Source organism: Gopherus evgoodei, chromosome 1 (genome assembly GCF_007399415.2).
Source record: "Gopherus evgoodei ecotype Sinaloan lineage chromosome 1, rGopEvg1_v1.p, whole genome shotgun sequence".
Taxonomy (NCBI): domain Eukaryota; kingdom Metazoa; phylum Chordata; order Testudines; family Testudinidae; genus Gopherus; species Gopherus evgoodei.
The window spans coordinates 342,446,969-342,463,991 of record NC_044322.1 but is presented as its reverse complement, the minus strand read 5'-3'; the positions used below and the strand labels follow the sequence as shown (position 1 = coordinate 342,463,991).

General features: G+C 41.3%; 1 protein-coding gene across 1 annotated transcript in view; it reads right to left on the bottom strand.

Moving 5' to 3' along the window:
- The window catches only part of RELN (reelin), a 484,263-nt gene that overhangs the window by 115,760 nt on the left and 351,480 nt on the right, over window positions 1–17,023 (bottom strand). Inside the window, 2 exon segments of the mRNA XM_030549629.1 lie at window positions 5,860–6,046; window positions 7,600–7,737. Of these exon segments, the coding sequence (XP_030405489.1) occupies window positions 5,860–6,046; window positions 7,600–7,737 (325 nt within the window).

The following is a 17,023-nucleotide window of genomic DNA, read 5'->3' as shown; positions in this document are numbered from 1 at the left end:
TTTATTTGCTCATTATATTCAAAAGCAGCACTACTTGCTCTTCAGCCATTTCACCCAGGATGGACAAAACCAGCCCAGCACATCATGCTCTCAAACTTTCCATTGATGTATAAAGAGGTGGACATGACATCCTGACCAGACCAGGCACTGTTCACAGGCTGTCCCTGAGTTTCCTGGATTTGCAGGATTGAGCCAGATCTGGGAACTTCACTGCATGACTTCTGGTCTGATGCCATCAACCATGATTAGTCTGGCTGGCACAATGATCCTTATTAGACTATGTATGTTTGATGATGAATTACTCTGGATTTATGCCAGCAGAAAGCAGACCTGGCCTGGTAGTATTTAGAAGTCTGTTTTGCTATCTGTATCTTTGAGTATCAGCAAAGGAGACTTACCATCTTTCTCTACATTGAACTATTGAAGTGATCATTGTCTGCCTTCTTATCAACTTAGGGGAGGGCAGAATCAAGTTCAACAATGGTTTTACAGAGTAGTGTATTTCCACTCTGAGTACATGACCCCTCTTTAATAGGGAGGGCCCTACCTGCAACAGAACCAGTGCAGAACTATTGTGCTGGGATGGGAGCAGGAGTTGTAGGGTCCTACTCCCAAAACATCCCTCTGTGCAGCAAGGATTTGAGGGTGAGACCAGTGCCTTTGACACTATGTAGGTCCACCAAACTTCCCTGTCTACGGAGGTGATTTAAGCACATAAAAGGGGCCATACTGGGTCAGACCAATGGTCCATCTAGCCCTATATCCTGTTTTCTAACAGTGGCCAATGCCAGATGTTTCAAGGGAATAAACAGAACCAACAATCATTGAGTGATCTATCCCCTGTTGTTCACTCCTAGCCTCTGGCAATCAGAGGCTCGGGACACCCAGAGCAAGGGTTGCATCTCTGACCATCATGGCTAATAGCTATTCATGGACTATGCTCTAGATACTTATCTAGTTCTCTTTTGAACCCCACTATAGTTTTCATTTTCACAACATCCCCTGGCAATGAGTTCTACAGGTTGACTGTGCACTGTGTGAAGAAGCCCTTCCTTTTGTTTTAAACCTGCTGCCTATTAATTTCCTTGGGTGACCCCTGTTTTTTGTGTTATGTGAAGGAGTAAATAATACTTCCTTATTCACTTTCTCCACACCAGTCACGTTTTTGTAGACCTCTATTATATCCTCACTTAGTCATCTCTTTTCCAAGCTGACAAATCCCAGTCTTTTTAATCTCCCCTCATACAGTAGCTGTTTCATACCTATAATTATTTTTGCTGCCCTTTTCTGTACCTTTTCCAATTCTAATATATCTTTTTCGAGACGGGGTGAACAGAATGTCTCCCAGTATTTAAGGTGTGGGCATACCATGGATTTGTATAGTGGCACCATGATATTTTCTGTCTTATTATCTATCCCTTTCCTAATGGTTCCTAACATTGTGTTAGTTTTTTTGACTGCTGCTGCATATTGAACGGATATTTTCATAGAACTATCCACAGTGACTCCAAGATCTCTTTCTTGGTGGTAACAGCTAATTTAGACCCCATTATTTTATATGTATAGTTGGGATTATGTTTTCCAATGTGCACTACTTTGCATTTATCAACATTTATCAACACTTTGCATTCTCCATGGAGGCTACTCCAGCCATGATGCTGGACTATCAGCAATGGAGTGGGGCTTCATGGCTGCCCCATGGTGTGATGGGTGGATTTTTTCACCCCTAGCTTCCAAGGCAATTTCAAGAGCTCAGCCAATGTAGTAAAGATGTGCATTGGGAGAGGATTTGGTGCTACTGTAATTATGTGCTATAAGATATGGAGGGATTTCTAATGTGTTTCAGTCATGTTGATGGAAATGAAGATACTTGAAGAGCAGAATTACGGGTCCAGAGGTACACAGGGAAACTGAACTAGATACCTAGAGAGGAAATGGGGTTGGACTGGAGGAAGGATAATGGAGGAACTACAAGGAATTATCAGAAAAGAACAAAAATCTTAGAGGAAGATTTAGAGAAGCAAACAGGAGATGAAGTTGAGCTCATCACCTGATATCAGGCTCAAGGACTGACCAATCCTGCACTGCCATACTTTACTATAGGTAAGATGGTGACAGGAAAAACCATCACCCAAGAGTATCTGTGCAGGTGGAGAGAGAACACTGATTTCACCATTTTTGTGCTCTAAAAATAGCTGTAACTTGGCATATTTTGGCAGTAAGAATCACTGACTTTATGCACCTGAATAAACTTTACTGAGAGCTGTAACCTGATGTATCGACTGCTCAACAGTTGGAAGGGAGGTGATTAAAGAAAGCCCTTTCCTGGAGCAGAGAATCTTCAATAGGTTTCAACTGAAGTAAGTACCAAAACTCCCAGCATTTCCCCCTAGGGATTTGCCTTCACCAAAGAATTCAGCCAGGAGGGAAGAGAGCTGAGCTCAGTTTGGGTTAATTGCTCTTTATAAAAAGAGTGTTACGGGAGTCACTGTCTCACTGGGTTAGAGTAAGCATGGAACCAGATCCATCAAGACAAGGCTCTGGCTGTGAAAAGTCTTTTGTTTTTTGGATTATGGCTACAAAATGGATCAACTCTCTGAACCTGAATGTATGGATTGTTTGTTCTACCCTCAACATCATATTAACCGATCTGCCACAACAGCAATGAAGTTGAACTCTGGGTTCCAAAGTAGACTAAACAAACATAAGACTTAGGGACACTGTGGAGCAGAGTAGTGGGCACTCATGTTATCTTTAATTTTCTACAGAATCATGGATTCTCCTCCATTTCCAAGTACAAAGTAGCATTAAAAATAGGAAGCTTAGTTGAGTTTACAAAGATGGTTTAGATGTTTCAAACCACATTTATAATTTTGAAATTTTTATCATGCCTTCCCCTATGATTGTCTTCAGACTTCCAGTCCCGATGATAGGCAACTGATGTGATCTAATTGGACATAAGTGACAAGGGTTCAGTTTGGGGTTTAAACCATCAGCTACACTTTACAAGCAAATAGTGAGATGGTTTAAACTTTTCCTTCAGTTCATGGAAAAATCAGAACACACAAATGTCTACAGCATTCTAGCCCAAACCTTGCTGCATTCTTCCATTTTGTTTTGGAATTACATACATAATATTATACATCTAGTTCCACATATCAGAGGAGTAGCCGTGTTAGTCTGGATCTGTAAAAGCAGCAAAAAGTCCTGTGGCACCTTATAGACTAACAGACTTTTTGGAGCATGAGCTTTGGTGGCTGAATACCCACTTCGTCGGATGCATGTCTATAAGTCTATAAGGTGCCACAGGATTCTTTGCTGCTTTTCTAGTTCCTTAGTTAGACTGTACAATACACTGGATATGTGGTATATCAAAGTATCAGTCCCTTTACATGTCTAGAGCAATAATCTTTTGTAAATTGATTTATGAACCAAATTAAGTTCTTGAAATTCTGAAGCCAATTGCAGATTTTATTGGTTTAAAACTTTTTTTAATATGCAAAAAATCACTTGAGCCTCACAACATTAAATTAAAACCCGATGGTATTGTTTCTCTTTGAGTTACATAAGCTTTTCTGACATAATACGGGGCTCCCGCATGAGGAAAGTCTACCTGGAATGAGAACGTGGTGGGATAAGATGACTGCAACAGCAACTCTGCTGTGGGGTCCAAACCTGGCTAGCATGGTACCAAAAATGGGTTACACTAGCCAGGGAGGGAGCATGGCCAGGGTGCAGGCAAGGGCTGATATTCCCCTGGGAGCCTCCATAGCAACTTCCTCCAGCGACTGAGCTGGAATTGAAAGCTGTCCTGATCAAGCTGAACCTCTGAAGGGGAAAGACATGTAAACACACAATCTTCTGAGGGTACCAGTCCTGGGTAACTCAGGGTCTGTGTGCAATGTACTTCATCCCCTGAACTAGCAGCAGTGAATCAAGCTTCACGTGAAGAACTGAGATACTATTTCAGATAGGTTTGCTGCATTTCTCATACATATAACACAAAATCCATTCTACCAATAGAATAATCAGCTACAGAATTAGGTTAATTAAAACAGGCCTCCAGTTTTGCAAAGTCACAAAGGAAATGCAGGGCTCTAATTGAAAGAGTACTGTGATGCAAACATGCCTACAACAGATTAAAATGAGATATAAAAGATAAACCAGGACTCAGCAGAACAAAGCCAAAATTAATCCTGAAATGAGAGACTGATAATGGCAGTAAATATTAGAAGTTCAAATATAAAGTGGCTATTTGAACAAATACAAAGAAATAGCAACACGTGTACGTGCTCCGAAAACAACACACAAATGTCAGTCAATGATTACAAATAATTTATTATAACATCTATCACCATGGCAGCGAGGTGCATTGAACACAGAACATCTAAACACAAATTAAATAAGCCACCTTCAATTATGGCACTCAGATTGCTGCTACTGAAAAAATAAATGCTAACCTAACCCTTAGAGATCAATAGAAAGCAGCCAAGAATTTCTAAATGAGATTTTCACTCTTCCTAAGCAGAAATAAGAAGAAAAATAATAAAAGAGAACCCCAGATCATAGCAGGCTAATTCTAATTTAGCAAATTACTTTGAGAAACTTGGCTTGAGAAAATGAGCCAGAAGGAGGAACATCTAATAGAGAAGACAATTATATCAAAAATCCAATTATCACAATTAGCTAGTTAGACTGATTGGTCTATTATGAAACTTGCAGTACAGCACTGCATTTCCAGGAGACTTGGCTGTATACATATACATAGGTGCTGGAATTGGGAGTACTAGGGGTGCTGCCACCTCCCTGGCTTGAAGTGGTTTCCATTATATACAGGATTTACACTTTGGTTCAAAGGCTCTCAGCACCCCCACTTTAAAAATTGTTCCAGCACCCTTGCATATATATATATATAGAAGTTCTGAAAATTATTTGATGGGATAGATTTTGTAAGTGAGATAAACGACGTACAATTACACAGCTTAACGTTTTAGCTTATTCCTCTGGGGTCTGATCCAACTTCTATTGACTGCAGTGACAGTTGGATCAGGCTTGTAAAAGGAAACCACATAACTATGTGTATAGTTTTCCTTTCTGTAATGAAAGTCAGATATTACAACCAGGGTAATGTAAGAAAAAAAGTAAATCTGTGACCACAAAGCTGTTCTCCTAATCTTAAATTTGGTTATAAAAGTATCTTTTTGCTTTCATCTGATTATATATTATTGATCTGCACATTTCCTAATTTTCTCTTTGTTTCATGTTATTTTTATGTGTGAGCCAACTGAGTCATGCAAAGTATCTCATAAGAGCTAACCAGGCATTTTACAGAAGGCTGGAGGAGTAACATATCTGTATTTTCACGAGTTACAGTTCTTTGACTTCACAAAAAGTTGAATGCTTTGAGGGTGTAGGGAAAGAACTAGCCTCTGATAGAAAGACTACTGCCCTTTCTTAAGAAAAAGAATTAAAGAATAGTCACTAATGGGAGTTGTAAGTTACTTGAAAGAAAATACAGTATATATACAAATCCTATTATAAACAATAGCAGATTAATATGCAAATTTCTCAGGCACATCACTGATCCTTTACTTCCTCCCATTACACATGGTATTTCTTAGGCGAACAATCAACTTCTGCATTCCTATCCTTTTTGTCTGTAAAAAGACTAACTTGGCTTTGTTCTGCACACTATCCATATTTTTATCTGTTTTGCATTTATGTACTGCATGTCATCTAGTCTTGTCACTCTTCCTAACACACACAACCAATCTCCTTCTTTGTTGCCGTACACGACATTAGGTTCCACTTAAAAGATATATGTAAAGTCTTTCTAATTTATCCAACTCTTGGCTGTACCTTGGTGAAATAGAGGGAAGATCCAGAAGAAATGACCCCACAGCCTTGTTCAGGTTTTACAATTTCTCCCCCAATAACTTCCTGCCATTCAGTCTTCAAACCATTTGGGTTCTCAAAATCAGACATTACAGTTGAAGGGAGAGAAGTCTCAGGGTGACATTCAGTGCCCTGGTATCCTGGATCACACCTGGAAAGAAGCATAAAGATACCAGGTTCCTAAAGATATATATATATTCTACTTGATATTATCCACAATTACTTTAAAGCAATGCAACAGCCCTTCCAAGTTAGGTGTGAAATAATCAGACTCCCTGGAATCACAAGTTCAGGTCCTGGCATGGTCAGTTCAGCCCTTCTGAAACAGATACACAGAAACTACTATGTAGGTAGATGTTTCCAATGAGACAAAAAATGTAATGGCTATTCTCTTCACAGGGGTACTACGTGCCAAATTTCCAAACAGGCCTGCACACTTCTGCACATCTTCTGACCTGTGTATTGCACAATCCCTGATTTGCATGGGCACACTCCTACACATGAGTGTGCAAACTGGAGAGAGTATTAGCAAACTGGAATTAGAGCATATACAAGTTGGCCACACACAGAAGGGACCATGAACTGTTAAAAATCTGTCCTTACAAAAAGCTTCATGGGATATTTAAGAACAGGGGCTTGTCCTAGTGACCATGATCAAAACTTCTCCTCCACTTACAGTTACATAGTGTTGCTGTCTCTGAAAGTCTCTGAAATGATGGCTACATTTTAGTGGTTAGTTATACCTGCATTTATATAGTCAAAACACTCTGTGATCTTTTGGGATGGAAGGTAAATGGGGAGAGAAAGTCAATTTGGGTTACTGACTTCCATTTGTGACTTGGAAAATCTCTCCTGTAATGCCCTATCTTGTGTGGACATGTACCACAGCTCAACTCTGTGTCTTAGATTCTAGAATAATAACAGCTATCAGAAGTTTTCCTCCTGCTCACATGGCAGGGGCATTTGCTTTTGGTGTAGATGGATCTTAGTTGTATCCCTGCTGTCCCTGTAAAGTTTTGGCCATGGTGTGGAGCACATTGACTACTTTGCAGTGTCCAAGAGGTCTTGAAATTTATTAGTTTACTATACTTTTCTATGTTTTTACAATGCGAATAAATATTAATTGGTTATGTTTTCTCTATATCCACAAGCTCTATATTTTTAAAAAATACCATCATATCTTTTTCTCTCTCTAGTTATTTTAAAACATGCCAGTCACTGTGGTATCTAGATGATCTTGAGGCCAGTAGGCACTAGCCAAGTCCCTGGTATAAGTCACAGAAGCCTAAAGACAGTTCAGTGTGATACTGGCTGCCAAATAGTACCCACCCAGGAGTCTACTCTGACAACATGGGATCAGCTGGTCACAGCAGTGTCCTGGTCATATTCCCTATGCCTGGGACAGGATGGTGATGTGGGAGTAGATGCAGTTATGATGGCCATACCCCACTGAAGGATCCCTCTACAGCCTGGATCCACCAGATATATGGCTGCTTTGCTTTGGGGACTGGAGCAACTGTTAGCTTTTATTCTGGCTATAAGGGTTTAACCAATACATTATTTCATTTATTTATTTAGATGTTAAATGATTGAAAGATACGTCTCCAAAGCTCTAGGTGCCCTAACATCCTTATAACACAACACGTAAAATCCCAGCAGCATTCAGAGTCACCATTTCCGGAAGAACTGGCAAACATGCAATACCTGCATACGCCATGGTCGCACCAGCCATGTCCATTACACATATTTGGACATTGCTGTCCAATGTAGATGTTGTCTAAAGCCCATTCATCTTGGACTGTGTAGTAGCACTGACTCCAACGGAAACGTGTAGCACTGGACCTTAAAATTAATAACAAAATTGTTTTATTTGTAATGCTTTACACAACTCTCCGCAAGAGGCTAGAATGCAACAAAGCAGAAATACAGAATAAACTAGTTCTACAGTTCTACTTGTAAGAGATTGACACAACTGATGATAGATTTTGATAAACTAATCTTCTAGACAGAAGCACCTTTATGTGCAGAAGAAAATGAGGGACAATCCAATTATTCATGACATTTCTGAGGAATGTTACAGAGGTGCTTTCAAACGCTTTATGCTTAACAGAAACATGACGTTTAAAACTTCATGTAGAGGAGCAAACTTCCGTTCAGTAGCATTCTGTGAGGATGATAAGACATAAAGCTAGAAAAGAATGGCTGGAGATTGAATTTAAGAGATTTTACATGTCAAGCTTGTGAGTTAATAGGTTGTACCTCGCCTGGTAACACTGCCTGCCAGGTACTGTATTATTTAAAACAAGTCATTTTAGAAAACATTTTTTTTGTATGTTATTTCCATTCACTAACAGTTGTGTCATTTTTACTGAATGCAAAAGTTTCACTTTGTTGAGACAATATTACAAGAATTTATGATCTGATTATTACATTTTAATCAGTTTTTAGAGGCAGATATGGTTTACATAATCAATTTTTGCTTTTATGTTAATATTTTTTAAATGACCCATTGTTGGCTAGACACTCAAATGAAATCCAAACCCTGTAATTTCATGCTATATGTTAAAGGTGTAACATTCCCCACCCCTAACCCAGGTTTTGTGGTTGTTGTAGTTTCTGTCCTGCTGGTAATTTGACTTCTTCATTTCAGCCATTTCTGAGAACAAGGCTAGAGAAAAATACATAGCTTTGGCCATGTTAAAACAAAACAAAACAAAAAATGTTAAAAGAATGTTAATAAAGTTGCAAAAAGTCAGGTACTAAAAAGCAGAAATGCCAGAACTAAGTATGCCTGTACTCCTTTATGCATGTATGCATTATGACACCATCTTTAACAATATGATCATATACTATTTTTCACTCCGGACTCCTGCCTCATTTAGTGCACAGGATGGACCTCTCTTGGGGATGAATCATGATTATGTTAAAGCAAGCTGTTGTTCATAGGACCCCTAGCTCATTTGTTGCAGAAGCTGGTAGATGTGGAGCGAATGAGGCAGAGGACTGCGGGAGAGAAAGGAAGGTCTTATGGCTGAATGCTGTCCTAGAGAACTGGATTCTACCTCTACTTCTGCCAAAGAATTCTTGTGTAATGTTAAGCAAATCACTACACCAAACTTTTCCCAGGTGGTCACTAAATGTGAGTTCCTCATTTTGTAGGTGACAACCTGAGACCCTGGGCCTGATTTGTAGAAGTGTTGAGCAGAGAGTTGTGCTTGAATATAAAAAGTACTATATGATGCTAAGTACTTTGAAAAGTCAGGTCCCAGGCATCTCAAATGGGACACCCAGAATTAATGGATATATTTTACCATCATCTCTGTGTGTCTGAGCTCCCAATCTGTAAAATGGTGATAATACCCCACCACCTCACAGGAGGGGTTTGTGAAAATAAATTAATTAATGTTTGTGAAGCCCTTGGAAACTATACTGATGAGCTCCATAGCAAGGACTCTGAGGAAATTAACAATTGTGTCTTCATAGTAGGGTCTGAATAGTGTGCCATAAATAAGACGGAGGGCACATATTGAACAATGAGGCTAAAACAAAATATTGAATAGCTGCTTATTAATTGAGCACTGTGCTTCTTGAACACTGAGTGAAGCAGGGGATCTATGGAAAAATAATATGTGATTATGTAATTAAAGACTGTCTCATAATGTATATGCATAAGGAAGCTAAAGTAAGATTGCTCAGGCATCGTTAATTTTGGTATTTCTTAACTTTTGAGTGCTTAACTTTGCTAGCTGAATAATGTTGTTTTAACATATTTTTACTTTGATTTGATACATAATAGTGAGAACCACTGAAATCCACCCACAACTGAACAAAAAAGTTAACTTCTTTTGCATAGGAAGACCTCACTTTCTTAAAGATGTTTAAAGGTGAAAGAGTTATAGCCAGACATATCAAGATGCCTAAGCACTTGTGGGAAGTGTATGTATCCTAATACTCAAAAAATGACAAAGCAACAAGGTTAGATAATTCAAAAACTCCCAGAATGTACTAAAATTCCCAATTTTGAATTGTCTAACCTTGTTGCTTTATTTTTTGAGTATTGGGTCTTGAGGTCTTGGGTAGTTTGCCCACCCCACCCCCAAACCTCCTACCCCAACCCGGAGCCCCCTCCCACACCACGAACTCCTCATTTCTGATCCGACCCCAACCCAGAGCCTGCACCCTCAGCCAGAGCCCTCACACCCTCCTGCACCCCAATCCCCAATTTCATAAGCATTCATGGCCCGCCATACAAATTCCATACCCAGATGTGGCCCTTGGGCCAAAAAGTTTGCCCACCCCTGATTTAAGTGATAGTTAGAATTTGGTTTAAAGCCATCAACTAAAGGTTCCTGTTAACCTTTAATGCTATAGGCACTGCTTTTTCACCCAAATGAACAATTTCCCCCCATTCTCAGTAATTACTTTTCATCAAAAATATAGTAAGAGTTTTACAGTATATAGAGTTAACATGCCTGGGCAGGTTTGCAGACTAAATATTCCTTCAGAATATGATGTATTGACAAGTTAGATCATAAAAGCTATGAATGTCCATTAATGCCTATCATATCATTTAATCCATGGAATAAGGACTCCATAAGTACACACAGATACAACTGACCATAAACATTCAGAATTAGCTTTTACTGTTTATTTTGTTAGTGACCTGAAGATAATGTGCTATTGACTCCTTCCACCCCTCCCCCCCAAATCCTTTACATTCTTAGAACTGTGTTTCTAAAATTCATTGAAGTATATCAAGGAACACTAACGCTCACAGAACAATGGTGCTCCTCAAGGCACCTTAATCTTTTTCACTTCATTGAGATCACAATTTGTAATCCCACAAGAAGAACCATAACTATCGGTATTTGCTCTTATTGGGTTCAAGGAAATAAAAAAGCCACTGACCACAAGGAGAAATATTTTTGTAAAAGACTGTTTTTAAAAAACAATGCACTGACAGATTATTTAACTCATCTTGTTTTTCCAAGTTACTGGAGTGGAAGCATTATCTCTGTATTCCCTTGCTTTTAAATGATGATCATAGCTTCACAAAACTCAATTATGCAGCACTAGAACCTGTGGGGGACTTTTTCAAAGGCATAAAGGACAATTAAGCACCTAACTTCCACTGAATGTTTTCTATTGTGTAAGTAGTAAGCATGAGTCCTATGCACAGTTTCCTGTAGCAAAAAAAGTCAAGAAGGTATAGTATAAAAGGCATTTCCCTGATTTCCCCCAGTTGCCTCGACTGACTGCCCATGGTGCACAGCTCAGGGGATGCCAGGACACACAGGGCTCAGAGGTGAAAGCAAAGAGATTTTATACCATCAGGCTCTTAACTGCTCTGCACAAGGGACAGTACCAGCAGACCCACTGGTAACAATTTACATCTCTTTTTGTGCAGAGTGTTGTGCAACATACGGGATGTGGAATTTAAAAGTTCATTCACATTTTATGTGGCAGCACTTCAGAGATGCTGCAGCTGGCCATGCATTACACAATACTGTAACCGGGACTGTGCAGGAGATGCTTTGCAATTTACCAACAGTGACAGACCAATAGGTGCCACTGCATTGACTGCCAACAGAGGTAACTGTTCCTACAAGAAGAAGCCTCTCCTCCAAACATATCTTCCTGGATATGGAACTGTTTCAGTGACCTGGCCTGTGATTCTGAATGTGCAGTAGGATTTATGTCAACTGCAATGTGGGGTTTGAGTACTGAGCAAGAGTAATGGAAGTGAGTACATATTCTCTGTCCTTAACTTGGTGTGCTGGGCTATAGCTGAAACTCCAATTACTATTAAAGAGTGTTGTGGCTAAAACTTGGTGCACTGATTTGAAAGGAAGTCCTTTAATTGAGCTATGGCATGAGATTTGTTTCTCATATTTACAGGTGGTAAGTGTATTGAGTTGAACTTTTTAGACCAATAGAAATGTGACCAAAATCTTCTTATAAAGAGCTTATGTGAAAACAGCTTGATCACTTTGTCAGAAACCGAGAAGTGGATGGTCAGGCCTAGTGGCTGAAGCAGCAGTGGTAAGGCCTAGTGGTTGGGCTGGGGACCAGAGACAGAATCAGAGCAGGAATCAAGAATGGAGTTGGAACAAGGCTGGAGCAGGAGCAGGAGTAGTGTGTCAGAACCACAAAGTGGCAGGGGATACTCCCAGTGAGACGGTGATATTGAACAGACTGAGTGGCTGCTCTCATTGAGAACCTATATCCCAGGATTTGAGGTCACCTGGTTAGACCTGCACCTGTGGACTACCTGAGCCCCAGTTGATTCATGTGGATCCCTCAGGTAATCAGGGTCAGGGATGACTAATCAGCCCAGCAGCACTTATAGGGTTCAGGCTCAGAGTACTCATCAGGCTCAGAAATGACTCATTACATTTCCTTCCCTCCCCCCGTTCAAAAGATGCCTACCAGGGGTCTTTGGACCAGGCTTAATTGATGGAATTCTCAAAGTGGGTCGGATGCATGTATATTTTCAATGGGCTCCCACAAACGATCAGCTGGACCATCACCCTCCCATTCGACAAGGTACATAGCTTGGAATCCAAAATTTGCTTCACCAGGTACTCCTCAGACCCCTGGACCATGATGGGTGGAGGTGATGGTTGTACTCATCTGGGGAAGGAGTTGTTGATGCGCTTTTTCAGCAAAGAGATATGGAATACTGGCTGCATTTTCATCCCTCTAGATGGCTGGAGTTTGAAAGCCACAGCGTTGATTTGCTGGATGACTCGGAATGAGCTAAAATATCGATAATCCAACTTCCTTGAAGGCCAAGTAGAATCAAGGTATTGTGTTGAGAGCCATAATTTATCTCCAACTGTGATTGGAGCAGTTGCTCACTCATGAAGGTCAGTGTAACACTTGTAATATTTTTGGGCTGAATCTAGATGGGCTTTCAATTTTTCCTGGATGCAGTGATGGCGACTGACTAATTCATAGGCTGCAGGTACATAGGAGGCTTGTGGCATGGACAGGTGAAAACGAGTGGAGAAACCACAGTTGGCATAAAAGTGACTCTGGGGGTTGATCAGTAGCTGGAATTACTGTACAGTAACTCCTTGCTTAATGTTGTAGTTATGTTCCTGAAAAACGTGACTTTAAGAGAAGCAATGTTAAGCAAATCCAATTTCCCCGTAAGAATTAATGTAAATAGGGGCAGTTAGGTTCCAGGGAAATTTTTTTCACCAGACAAAGAACTATATATTATATAGATATACACACAGTATACGTTTTAAACAAACAATTTGATACTGTTCACAGCTATGATGATTGTGAAGCTTGGTTGAATGATGAAGTTAGAGGGTGGAAGAGGGAGGGATATTTCTCTGGGAATGTCTTGCTGCTAAATGATGAACTAGCACTTGGCTGAGACCTCAAGTGTTAACACGTTGTTAATATAGCCTCTCATACAAGGCAGCATGAACACGAGGGAGGGAAGACAGCATAGCAGACAGAGATAGAGACACCCCTTGTGTGTGGGAGAAAAAGAGAGATGCACACTGCCCCTTTAAGTAAGCTGACCCACTCTTAAGTGCATTGTCTTTTTAAGTGGATCAGGAAATTGAGACAGCAGCTGCTGCCCCAGGCTCTCTCTGTCTCTCATGTTCCCTCCCTGCTCTATATGGAGAAGGGGTAAGCGGAGTGCAGGAGCAGGGGGAAGGGGGACACCCTGACATTAGTGCCCCTTTTCCTCCCCTCCTCCCTGCACAGCAAGCAAGAGTCTCGGGGAGCAGCTCCAAGGCAGAGGGCAAGAGCAGCACATGGCAGTGAGGGGAGGGACAGCTGACTTGCCCAGCAATTGATAGCCTGCTGGGCGGCTGCAGCACAGGGAACCTAGGGGAGCGGGGAGCTGATAGGGGGACTGCCAGTCCACCCTGGTTATAAGTCCCCACCAGTTAGCTGCAACAGGCTGCTCTTCCTGCAAACAGTGGACAAAGCAGATGGCTGCCAAACAACGTTAGAAGGTAGCACTGCACAACTTTAAATGAGCATGTTCCCTAACTGATCAGCAACGTAACAAGGAAATGACTTTAAGTGAGGAGTTACTATACACAAATTTGGTGAAGGGAAGGAGGAAAACCCAGTCATGGTGATGATAATTCACAAAGCAATGGAGGTACTGCTTCAGAATTTGGTTCACTCGTTCAGTCTGCCTATCAGTCTGTGATTGATAAACTGAGAAAGCACACAGTTTAACATCCAGGAACTTGAACAATTCCTGTCAGAAGTGTGAAACAAACTGTGATCCCTGGGCAGTGGAATCAGAGCACTAAGAGGTCTTTGTTTGAGCACAGACATCACAGGATTCAATGTAGGACTCAAGGGATACATGTAGTTTTGGACATGGGAAATATCAAGAGACCAGCTTCAACATTTTCCAGTGGCTGAAATGGCCAGCCAGGGATGATTCATGGCATAGCTGGAGTGTTGCTAAATGTGGTTCACCACTGGGGATATAGATCCGGTCCTTTAACATAAGAATCTCATTCTTGACAGAGAATTTCAGGTTAGGAACTAAGTCATACCAGTTGACATAAGGTTTATTGCAAATGCAACACAGGGTAGGAGGGGCTTCACATGAGAAAGCAAGTCATTGTTCACCATCACACTGATGAAGTGGCAGGCTTAAAGACTATGGCAGGTTCAGGTGCCATATTTTTCTTCTCCAGCTACTCTCCCTGTGGACAGTGCATTGGGTTTACCATTCCAGGGAACATGTCATGGTGAAATTAAACCTGGAGGAAAAAAAGACCACCAGATCTGATGCTGGTTGAGAGCCCTTCCTGTTTGCAGGTACTCCAGTTCTTATGGTCTGTATATACCTGGATCAGGAAATATGCACCTTTCTGAGACGATGAGGATGTCATCTAGATAGACCCCATGAACTGGCCTAAAACATCCCTGAAAATGTCCTTGACAGAGAGCTAGAATGTGGCTGGGACATTGGAGAGACCAAAAGGCATAACCAGATATTCAATATCATAATAACAGGTGTGCAATTCTGTCTTCCATTTGTTACCCTTCCAAATACAGATTAGACTGTAACCCTCATGAAGATCAAACTTGGTAAATACCTTGGTGGAACCAATTCTTCCCAATAGCTTGTTTACCAAAAACAAAGCGTACTTGCTCTTGACGGTGATTTCGTCCAAGGCACGATAGTTCATGCAAAGGTATAAGAAGTCATTCTTCTTTTTTCATAAACAAAATTGGGGCCTTAGCAGAAGACATGGATGGATGGCTGAAGTTCTTTGCAAGATTTGCATCAAGGTATTTCTGGTTCTGATAAGGATTACATTTATCCAAATGGAAATTTAGCCCGTTACTGGAGATCGATGGGGCAAAATCTACATGGGAATAAAATATCAGCATTCCTTTTATCAAATACATCAGAAAACTCTTTTGATATTTTGCAGGGATTAATGTACCATTAACTCCTTTAATCTGCTGGTCACAGAAGGCAGTGAGCTTCTCACTGCTGGTTCTTCTTTCATTGGCCCGTACTCAGCTAGACACGATTCTCGGCAATAGCTCAACTCAAATCATAGTTTGAGCATCTTTCATAAGACGTGTGGATCATGTACTGAGAGCCATGGAATGTTGAGCATGGTCAGAGAGTGTGGTGACTTAATTAAATTAAAATGCAGAGTCTCTTGGTGATCTTGGATTTCAGCCTGGAAGGGCATGGCTTATTGGACAACTGAAGAAAAGGAGAGCATGCTACCATCAATCATTACCACTAGATCTTGGGTGGGCTTCCTTCGCACTGGAAGTTGATTAACCTTAGTGAATCCAGTATCCATGAAATTGCTAGAGGCACCAGAATTCATTAGTGCAAGCTGAGTTCAATTCACACAGGTGTAGTTGAGACCCAGAGATGGAGAAAGACCTGCAGGTGCAGAGGATGACAGTTCACGGCTGCCAAGATACATATGGGCAGAAGAGCGAGCTTCGTTAGAGAACTCAACTGTGAAGTTACATCCAGCTGCAAACCCTCTAATGGGGCTGGACATGATTTTTTCCCTGGGTCCGCTGAAAGCCTGGATTTAAGAGGTCACTCAATGGCAAACTAGCCCCGCCCCCCAGTACAAAAAGCTTTCCTGATGCCCATACTCCTTCCTCTGATTAATGAGGTGTCTTCTCTTCACATCACTCTGCATAGCCTCCAGTTCTAGGACAGCTCAAGGGGATGGCTGGACTGAAACAGGACAAGGCTGGAGTTGTGTGCATGACCTCTTCTTTTCTTGGCATCGTTCGAACAAATTACTCTTAATCTGGAGCCTCCGTTCAATATACAAATCCAAACTAATGGGAGGTTTGACCTGTACCAATTCATTTTTCCTGTCGTCGTTCAGACCTTGGAGTAAATGCTGAATCTATGCCACCTTGTTCCACTCTTGTCAACAACCAGATGCTGAAAATGGGCAGCATAGGTAGACACAGGCTGACAGTCTTGCTGGAGAAACTGCAGCGTGGCTTAGATGGTATAGGTGCAATTCGGATATCAAATATTACAGAGAAGGTGTGGATGAACTTGTCAAAGTTACTGAGAATCAGGCTGGCCTGTTCCAGGAGGGGCTAGCTCCAGTTCAGGGTTTCACCAGTCAGTACATTTATAATAAGGCCCACCTTGGTCTGATCATCAGGATATATAGCAGGACTCATCAGGAATAAAAGGAAGCACTGATTAAGAAAACCACAGAACTTCTGGTGGTTCCCATCAAATTTTTCTGGCAGTGAAACCTTTGGGCTGGGTTCCAAAGGTACCATGGCTGATGGTACTGGGGTTATCTGTGGCTGTGGGGATCTGTGAGTGGAGGAAGGCATTCTGGACCATCTCTGGACCATCTCTGTGATCTCAGTGACAGACATAACTCCAGGGGTTTCCATTTCAGCTTCCGCAGCTGGGCACAAAAGGAGGCAGCCTACTCAAACTGTCAGAAACTGATGGATGATCATTCCTTGAAGTTAAAGCAGCAGCAGTCATGACTAGTGGTTGGAACTGTGGCAGTCAGGACTAGCGGTCATGCTGGGGACTTAAGCCAGGGGTCAGAGCAGGAATTAAAAATGGGGTTGGAACAAGGCTGGCGCAGGAGCAGGAGCAGTC